This window comes from Archocentrus centrarchus, unplaced genomic scaffold, assembly GCF_007364275.1.
Source record: "Archocentrus centrarchus isolate MPI-CPG fArcCen1 unplaced genomic scaffold, fArcCen1 scaffold_43_ctg1, whole genome shotgun sequence".
Lineage (NCBI taxonomy): Eukaryota > Metazoa > Chordata > Actinopteri > Cichliformes > Cichlidae > Archocentrus > Archocentrus centrarchus.
Window position 1 is genome coordinate 847351 of NW_022060269.1, and position 10270 is coordinate 857620.

Below are 10270 nucleotides of genomic sequence, written 5' to 3' on the forward strand. Positions count from 1 at the left end.
CATTACATGAGGTTCACCAAGGCTCATTTAGAGAACTTTATAGACATAGTGTGGTGGGTGCCTTTCAAAGTAATATTGTATAGTTTCCTGTGGCACATGTGCACTGTGTATAAATACAATCGATTATACTCCAATAGCGCTGCCACAGTAATCCTGATAAGATGAAAACTTTGGAGCTGACTGATTAAAATGTAAACATAGTAAAACTACATAAAAAAAATGTAACATGCTAAAATATGCACTCTATCCACTGCTTTAAATGAGTCCCATCCAAACAGGCAACAGGTGAGCCGTAATAAGAGGTATTAGTAAAAGTATTCCAGTATTTCCCGAGTACTGCAGGGCCGAGTGCGCATTCCCGGCGCTCGGGGGCGTCTCTGTGAGCGTCCCTCCACAGCGTTTCCGTCCCGCGTTGCACTCTGGGAAATCTAGTTTATTTATCCTTTAGAAAAGATGGCAGACGTGCGGCCGCCACCTCTCCGGAGTCTGGATGATTTCCTCCTGTGTTCGGCCCGGTTCGCCGTGCCAGATGTGCACAATCTGGACCGCTGGAACAACCGCATCATCAACAACCTGCTCTATTACCAGAGCAATTATTTCCTGTGCGCGCTTGGCTTCCTGCTCATAGTGGGGTAAGTTTCATTATTCTGACGTGGTCAGCACCCACCTCTCTCATTCCCCTAAACAGTGAAGTTGTGTGAATTGTCACTGTTTTGCTGAGCTGCTCTCAGGGCCTTGCATTTCAGCAGCAGCCAGAACGCGCAGCCTCCATGAGCGTGGCACAGTCTGGTGGCCACACAGTTTACCACATGGCACAGGTTTGAGTTAACCGATGAGCACTGAGTCAGATCTTCCACCGTCCTGTTCTCGGGAATGGAAGAAGGCAGCGGAGCTCCATGAAGTTAAACGCCACACCTTTCCTTCCAGCTCCATCCTTAAACTGTGCTTTGAGGTTGTGAAGCAGGGGCGATGCTAGGATGTTTTAACAATAGGGCAGCATATTGGGGACAAAAAACAAGTAACAGGGGACCCATGATGAATCAGAAAAATCTATCAGAAACAAATATGAGACCAAACAACCTGAAATGCAGTTTGAGTCTAATGATTTTAATTGTGGACAGACCTCCTGCCTCCATAAACATGCATGGAGATGAACCACACTGAACCACAAGATTGAAATTCAAGTTACCAAAATGCCGTGAACATGTTTTACTGTATTTAATGACAGAAGTCAAACTTTATATTCATGTAGAAGTTAGTAAATGTTAAGGAGCGGAGCAATTGGAGGCTTAAGAGGCATCTCATCTGATTTAAATTTTGTGTAGCTTGGTACTGTTTTCAGCACGGCTGCTTTTTTTTGTTTAATAATTCATTGAAAAATATGTTGTATTTCCACTGTAGCTGTTCCAGCATGTCAGAACTATGATCATTGTCCACTTCCCAAAAATGGGAAAAAAAAGTCACAGTTGAGTTCAATTTTATTGACAGAGCAGTTAGTGAGTCAGATCTGTGAAGTGAAGTTTGTGTTGCTGTGACCAAAGAACTCTCTGCTGGCACGATATGGCAGGTACGCACCACTGCTTAGACTGTTTCTGCTGAATGTGAGAACAACACTGTTTTCTCCAGAAACAGCAAATCCAACAACGTAGTCTTCAGCACAGCCTGAACCCTGAGGACGCTTTCATTGTTTTAGTAGCCTTCAGGAATAGTTCTCCGGTGCTTTTCAGATGGTGAATGGTGGATCAAAATCTGACAGTACTTTTCTGTGTTCATCATTTCATCAATTTTGACAAGACCATCAGCACCACTGGCTCAAAGGCAATTCAAACTATGACAGAGCCTCTGGTTTAAATCAAGACACTCACTTTTGAATTAAACCAGAGATTTCAAATTTGGATGCATCACTCCATAAGACTTGTTGTCACTGATTATTGGTCCAGTTTTTGTGTAATTTTGCATACCGGAGCCTTTTCTCCCTGTTTCTCTTCGTTAAGATGGCTTCCTGACAGCCCCCGTTCCACTCAAAGTATTTGTGATGAGGCTTCGGTGAACAGTAGATGGATCAGCTGAAGGGCTGGACGGATTTCTCGGGTCTTTGCTGGGTTTTTTCTGTTTCTTCCTGTTGATGCAGCTGTTGGACAAAATGTTTAATTTCCTCATTCATACAGTTGATCACATGTAAAAGCGCATTAATCTGCAGAAGCCTCTGTTTTTAGAACTATTCAAAGTCACAGTTATCAAGGCTCCTGTCTTTAACATGTGCTTTCATTATCAGTTCGGCATTGATGTGCACAGAATCAAATATGTACTTTGTTCTTTTTCATAACGTTGTGACTCTGTGGACAGTAAGGCAGCCGTCACAATGTTTGTTTTAAAAAGGGCTAATGATGTATCAGAGGAACAGCAGATGACCGATGTCTCAACCTGTAGCTGCTGGTACCTGTTTTATCTACAGGTGCAGAACACCTGTCAATACTTTCCTGAGGCCCAAAAGAAAAAAAAAAGAATGTTGTACTCATAAATACATGCAGGTTATAATGACATCATCCAACAAAGCATTCTCATAAACTTGGAATCTATAACAAATACATAGGAGTGGGCGTCAGTTTATGGAAGCCGCCATGTTACCCTGCCATTTTGAATACAGTGGCTGAGATGACATCACCATTCTGCCTAATTGTGGTTAATATATGTGGCTGGACCGGCAACATATGCAGTACGCCAGAGTTATTTGTCCTATAGCAGCCACTGTAGCAAGGAGGGTAAGTAAACCAAACTCAGTTATTTTATTAAGATCCCTGTTAGCTGCAGCAATGCAGCAGCTGTTCTTCCTGGTGTTTCCTCATCTTTGAATTGACTGCAATTTGCAATCTACTGACAACTAATGGTGAGATTTTCCACCCTGTAACATGAAAAAAGACATCTAAAAATGAGCTTTCAGTATGAATCTCATCATATTTTTAACTGCAAATCACAGTTTAAGTAAACTGTCACATCTGCTTGGTCCATATTTCGTTATTCAGCTCCTGTCACCTACAATTTGTCCATCAGGTTACAGCTTGATAAAAATCACATTTTGTCCTTTTAAGCTTTGGGGAAAATTCACATTTAAAAACTGTGTTTTTAGATAAATGTTATGGTCCACATTGACATTTGTATTTCTAAATCCACTGCTTTGAAATGGAGGTTCTCCTCCTCACTCATTCCTATTGTGAATCCTGGTATTGGAGCTCCATTGACAATGGCTTTTTTTCATGATTGACACACATGCTTAACCCAAAGTACAGTTCAAAGTTGAAAAGGCACAGACACGTATTTTGTAACAGTCTATATAGACAACAGGCATGCAAATGTAATATTGACACAAATGGAGCCTCGTAGAGGTAAATCTTGGAACTGTCCCAGGTACCAGTGCTCATATTAATAAAATAAAATTTCATATAAAAGCACAGAAGGTTTTTCGTTGAGTGGGAAGTTGAAGCCAGTGAAACAGTGTCAAGCGCGGACTGTGAATATAGGAAAAAAAAAAAATGACATTGCATATTCTCTGTCACTAAAGCCTCGTCTGCATCTGTTGTTAACCTCTTAACATCGCCACATGAGCAGAAGCCCATCTAGGGTTAGGTGAAGGTGAAGAGGTGAAGAACCACCTCTTTTTATAGAATTTTCACCTGTTTGCATCATCCAACTGCACTAAAAAATGAATGTAAAAATACTTCATTTTAAAGATTACATCTAGTTTCTGAATATTTACCTATTTAGCACGTGGCTAAAGCAAAACCCACCCCTAACCCTATAGATGGGTTGCTGGTGACCTGATGGATGTTAGGCCTCATTAACAGACCTACATACCTGTCAACAACCATCTGGTAGTCACCAGTCACAAGTGAAAAATGTATATTCCCCAACTGGGTGAAATCTGCAAAAATGAGGGTGTTGCATCAATATCCTCCTCATGGTTGCTTTGCTCATTAGTAGATTGCCACGGTTGCCCATAGTTTTCATGGAAGATGGCAACTTGTCTGCAGAGACTCCCCATTTGATCTCCAAGCTGCAGTGAAACTTGAAAAACTAAACATACATTTCAAAAGGCTCAGCTCCTGCTAGTGACCAGAGCAACCCAATGAGGTTTTCAGTACAACAGTGTATACCCCTTTCTGATGACTTTCACACCAGTGACTGCCTTCAACCAACGGGTCATGGAGTGCACACTTCTCCCTAGAGACTGATGGCAACCAGGGGAGTCACTGACCAGTCTATAGCCTTGAGTGAATGGGGCTTGAGCAATCAATTTCACTGTGACTGCCAGCAACCTCCAGAAACCACCGGCAAACTGTCAGGAATACATATTTGTTTTTCTCCTAAACAGATGGTTGCCAACAGGTCTTCAGGTCTGTGTAACTGAGCGCTTAAGATGCTAATCTCATCATGTCTAGCCATCACTTACAGTTATTTCTTTCTGCTCTTAGGTATTTCCAACCCTTCCAGCTTTTCACTGGGATGACGGTGGTCACCTTGTTGTTCATTGGTTTTGTCTGGGCTGCAGAGAACCAAGCTCCTATTCGCCGTTTCCGTAGAAACCACCCATCAGTCTCTATATTGGCCATCCTTGTGGCCAGTTACCTCTTCATATCAGTGCTGGGAGGAGTGGCCGTGTTCCTGTTTGGGATAGCCTTTCCTATATTCAGTAAGACAGAGAAACACACACTAAAACATACACCATAAATTTGACCAGAGCATGAAAACAGCTTCACCTGTTTGGGGTACCTGTGAACCTGGGTTCTTTTCAGAAGCGTAGGGGCCTGGTTTTGGTCTCCAGATTCAGGACAGTCGCAGAGAACAACTCACGGATGACAAAGTTATGAGGGGGGTCTTGCATGTATTCAAGAGTGGAAACTTTAAAGACATGCTGGTGAACATTTGCGTGGGTTTTCTCCTCCCACAGTCCAAACACATGCAGTTAGTGGGGTTAGGTTAACTGCTGATTCTAAATTGCCCATAGGTGTGAGTGTGAGTGGTTGTCTGTCTCTCTGTGTTAGTCCTGCGACAGGCTGGTGACCTGTCCAGGGTGGACCCTGCCTCTCGCCCTATGATGACTGGGACAGGCTCCACCCACCCCCGTGACCCTGAAAAGGTTAAGTGGAAGAAAATTGATTAAGGGATGGATGGAAATCAACATCTCTAAAGACCTTTTCAAAAATTGCTGGCTTCATCAGTCTACACTGCTCAAAAAAATTAAAGGAACCTTTTTTCTAATCAGAGTTCAGCATCACGTCAACTGAACCTCTGTGATATTGATGTGGTCAGTACGTATCAGGGGGGGTTATCAATCAGTTTCAGCTATTTTGAAAAAAATTACCAACAGGTGCACTAGAGGGGCAACAATGAGACAACCCCCCCAAACAGGAATGGTTTCACAGCTGGAGGACACTCACATTTTTCCCTCCTCATCTTTTCTGACTGGTTTTCACTAGTTCTGCATTTGGCTAGGGTCAGAGTCACTGCTGGTAGCATGAGGTCATACCTGGACCCTACAGAGGCTGCACAGGTAGTCCAACTCCTCCAGGATGCCACATCAATACGTGCCATTGGCAGAAGGTTTGCTGTGTCTCCCAGCACAGTCTCAGAGCATGGAGGAGACTCCAGGAGACAGGCAGTTACTCTAGGAGAGCTGGACAGGAGAAGGTCCTTAACCCATCAGCAGGACCAGGATCTGCTCCTTTGTACAAGGAGGAACAGGATGAGCTCTGCAGAGCTACAAAATGACCTCCAGCAGCCACTGGTGTGAATGTCTCTGAGCATCCACTCAGAAACAGACTTCATAAGGGGGGCCTGAGGGCCCAACGTCCTCTAGTGGGTGCTGTGCTCACTTCCCGGCACCAAGGAGCCTGATTGGCATTTACCATAGAATACCAGAACTGGCAGGTCCACCACTGGAGCCCTGTGCTTTTCACAGATGAGAGCAGGTTCACCCTGAGCACATGTGGCAGATGTCAAAGGGTCTGGAGAAGCCGTGGAGAACGTTACGCTGCCGGTAACATTGTTCAGCATGATGGGTTTGAATTCAGCCTCTGTAGGCTGATAATTTTCATTTCCATCAAATAATGTAGCACATTACTCAGTCCATATCAATATAGATATCCAGCATTTTTTCACATTGAGATAAGATCAGATAAAACTTTAATGATCCCATGATGGGGAAATTTGTGCATTACAGCAGCTCAAGAAGAAGGATGAATAAAACAAATGAAATAAAATAGAATAGAAACCACTATATACATAAAATATATATCAATACACATATACACACATATACATCAAAACACTATATACAGATATCACAAACACTATATACATTTGTAGCAAGTAAAGTATACAGCATACACAGTATGCATTATGTGGCTGAGAGTGTTCTAAATAAAATGTATATGTACTGTGTGCATAAGTGATGGCAGTGGGGGTAAACTGTCCAAGTGATTCATGACATGATGTGTTGTACAGTCTAACTGCTGCTGGGATGAATGAGCTGTGAAAGCGCTCCTTCCTGCAGCGAGGACGTTTAAGTCTCTGACTGAAGGAGCTGCTCAGCTCACCCACGGTCTCGTGCAGAGGGTGATGGGGGGGTCCATGATGGATGTCAGCTTTGCTAACATCCTCCTCTCACCCACCACCATCACAGATAGTACAGTCGTATACTGTGAAAAGGCTCCTGGACTGAACATCTGCAGCTGATGGCCTCATGTTTCTGTTGGACTCTCCTGAATTGTAGCTAACTTTTAGATCACTCAGGTCACAGGTTTGTAGAAAATGTGAAAGATAAAGGCCTTTATTGTAAAGTAATGTGTTACAGAGAAGAAAAGAGCTGCCTGGTCATCCAAACATACGTAACTTTTAGTGTCAGTATGGACATGTGCTAAATTTGAACAGAAGCTAGAAGGAAAACAAACAGTATGCAGAACTTGCCGATGGGTTAGTGTGTGTCTGAATGCATTGGCATGCTGCAGTGTGTCTGTGTGTGTGTCTGATGGAAACAAGAACCAGACGAGTTCTCTGCTGGACAGAAAGCCTTGTCTCTCTCTTTTCCAGTGGTTCTCGTCCATGCATCGGTGAGGCTGCGCAGTCTGAAGAACAAGCTGGAAAACAAACTTGAAAGCATCGGTCTGAAGAGGACTCCAATGGGACTTCTTTTAGAGGCCCTGGGACAGGAGCAGGAGGCGGGATCTTAAAGATGAAGAAGAGAAGAAAGTTTGAAGGAGAAGTGGAGGTGGAGATGTAGGTGGGCAATGGGAGGGAGAGAAAACAGAGCTGAAGAACATTACTACAGTGGGAAGGGGAAGTCATGAAAAAAATGACAAGTTGTGGTTTGATTTGTTTACTAAAAAAAAATCAGAAGGAAGAGAAAAAATGATGTGCTCAGAAGTCAACAGATATGAAGCCATTTCTGATCTGTTTTCATCTTGCACTTTAAGCACATCTTTTTGCTAAGACCCCTGTCACCCTGACACAAAGAAGCCTGCGGAGGGCTGCGGACGAGCGACTGTAAGCAATCCACAGAAATTCCTGACAGAAAGGAAATACGAACAATTGATAGTGTGCACTTTGCATGTGTCGCACAACCTGATGGCACGTGTGGAAAATTCTGCAGAGGGGTGGTGGACGTGTGTGCAGATGGCAGACGTTTGCAAAGAGTTGGCATGCTGAACACGTGCATTGAGGATGGCAGCTGATCAGTGTTGGTAGGACGTACTGACAGCAGATGTAGCGGAGTGAACACGGCATCCGCTGCTCGTCCGCGCCAAAAATCACCATGGGAGGGCTATAAAAAGTTGTTTTTCACCATTTTTCTGAAGCCTGCATTGTCCACCACCTTCAGCCTGTCTGCAGACGACTGTGGGCTGATGGCAGACTGAACACGTGCATTACAGAGCCATCACATGCGCTGCAGACTGATCAGGAACTCACCAAGTGCACTCCTGTCTGCAGCCGTCCGCCGTGTCTGCAGCCAAAAATCAACAAACTTTTGAAAACTCGTTCTGCAGACACGGCGGAGCATCGCGGACAGTTTCTGCCTTCTGTCTACGTGTGGCTGTGCATCGTGGTCTGCAGCCCTCCGCAGCTGACTTTGCATCAGTGTGACAGGGTTTTAGTTTATTAATGCACTATGTGTGAAGTGATGCACCCACAGTGTATTTAGCTTTCTGTGGATGACATTCCCAAGGGGCTTTTTATTATCTATTAAAAAAAACACTCACAGTGACTTAATCTTATCTATCCAGGATGTGATATTTAGAAATTTAATTTTACCCCCCAAATTTTGTATTTTGAAAAGAAAATATGTAATATGGAACAACAAAGCCATGTCTTAGAGGTTTGGATTTGATTCTGATGGCACAGGTACGCGTTTCTGCACACTCAGCTCTCTGAACCAGAAAACAGCAGAAACTGTCCTCCACCCTCTGCCTCACACTCAACATGAAGTTATCCTTTTTATTTCCATATTTTAAACTATGCGAGAATGCTTATTGTTAAGACCTACAATTTAAGATCATCAGCAGTATTCTTGTTAAAAGTGCCCAACCTGTTTACCATGAAGTATTTATTTAACCATGTTTTCTCACAGAATTACAGATTCATTTCATTTCTAGATTTCTGTATGTCTATGAGAAAGCAGCTCTTGGCTCCTTTGCTCTGTGAGCTCAGTAAACACTTTCCTTATGCTTTCATAGGTGCAGTGGCTGTTTGTAGTCATGTTAAATAAGCCATGATGATCATTTTGTAAATAATGGTGATTAATTGAGGCAGAAAGTAGGGTATGTTCATTAGCTAACAATGTGTCAGGGACTAATCAGCCAATGCCCCCCCCCCATGTTAAGTACATTCTATGGACATACAAATAAATATGTGTGCGCCAATGCAAGACAATAGAAGACAACATTAAAAACTATCTAACAATATAATGTAAGAGGCATATCCTGTAAATGTAGTGGAAACATTAAACTATAGCATTTAAGCTAATCCCTGTGAGTGCAAGCAGCAACAGAAACGACTAGACCTCTTTGTGTGCTAAACATGGAGTGATGTCAGAGGAAATCAGAGGTTTTCTATGACAAACGAGGTCAGGAGGAAACTGATTATTATAGAGGGAGCAGGAGGAGTGGTTATACGAAGGAAACAAGTTCACAGTTTAAAAGTCATTCTTTTGGATACCTCATTTCCAAGCTTGTTTTTCTCCAGGAGTATGCATCTCATTCACATAACTTTGCCGGTCTTTGGGATCTCCCAGTGCTGGCTGCTGGGAAAAGCACTTCAGGAAGAAATCAATAACCTAGAACATTCTCATCATTTCCTAATGAAGTAAATCTTTGTTACCAAAAATAACCACTAAAATGTATTTGTGGCTTTGATAACACTTGTGGTAACAGTACTGTGTTATAGCAGGCTGCTGCTTTGGTCCAGACTGACACGTCTCAGCACAGACCGGATGAACAGAAAGTCTGCTACAGTATTTTTCTGGAGCCTTGAGGACAATGATGATAGATTTTAGTGATCTTGCTTGCAATTAAATAGAGAGCAGAAGTCCTACATCACATTCTGATAGCTGACATTCATTTATCTGGTGGTCTGAAACACAGGTTTGCCTTTTTCTTTCTTTCTCTTTTTTTTTTTCTTTTCTTGTTTTGGATCAATGGAAGAAATTTAATGTGTTTCTTGATATTATTTGGGACCACATATAATGGAAAATAGTATAACATTTAGTATTAAAAGTAACTAATTAGCTAATATGAAGTAATCGTAAATGTTCATATAAGCAAAACTACGCTGCAAGCACTGAAGCTATGGATAAAACAAACACCCATTAATATCTGATTTGGATGTATGCATGGGTGGTTAGCCATGGAGGCTAATCTTAGAAACAGCCTAAATTAGATATTTTCTTAGAAAAAAGATCATATTGTTTCCTAACAGGTGAAACTAAATGGAGTATAGAAAAAAACGAGCTGAATGAGTAATTAGTGTTAATACTGGAGACCCTTTACATGCAAATCTGTCATGCATTTGATGTAAACTGTGTGCATGCTGGAGGCTAATGTTTGGCTTATTTCAGTAATATTTTTAATGAGTTATTAGACCTGTTTCACTGCCACTCCAGAACCACTCAGAGAAGTTCACATTCAGTTTTCATTAAACATGACTTCCACTTATAATTTGAGCTACACTGTCTGTGATTTCACATGATGTTTTCTTACTAATGGAACAGGACTGACATTCC

At 42.3% G+C, this 10270-nt stretch overlaps 1 protein-coding gene across 1 annotated transcript; it reads left to right on the top strand.

Annotated features, from left to right (window-relative positions):
• The first annotated feature begins 450 nt into the window (after positions 1–450).
• On the top strand, positions 451–9937 carry praf2 (PRA1 domain family, member 2). The gene is made up of 3 exons (XM_030724932.1): positions 451–632; positions 4470–4687; positions 7087–9937. The coding sequence occupies exons 1-3, from the start codon at positions 454–456 to the stop codon at positions 7224–7226; spliced, it is 537 nt and encodes a 178-aa protein (XP_030580792.1). The 5' UTR covers positions 451–453; the 3' UTR covers positions 7227–9937.
• The last annotated feature ends 333 nt before the right edge of the window (positions 9938–10270 follow it).

What these genes read in the sequence shown, in the direction of transcription:
- praf2 (XM_030724932.1), top strand. Translation starts at nt 454, where the DNA reads ATGGCAGACGTGCGGCCGCCACCTCTCCGGAGTCTGGATGATTTCCTC. An exon ending in GGCTTCCTGCTCATAGTGGG is followed by an intron (nt 633 to 4,469) that starts GTAAGTTTCATT and finishes TTCTGCTCTTAG; the next exon opens with GTATTTCCAACCCTTCCAGC. An exon ending in GATAGCCTTTCCTATATTCA is followed by an intron (nt 4,688 to 7,086) that starts GTAAGACAGAGA and finishes TCTCTTTTCCAG; the next exon opens with TGGTTCTCGTCCATGCATCG.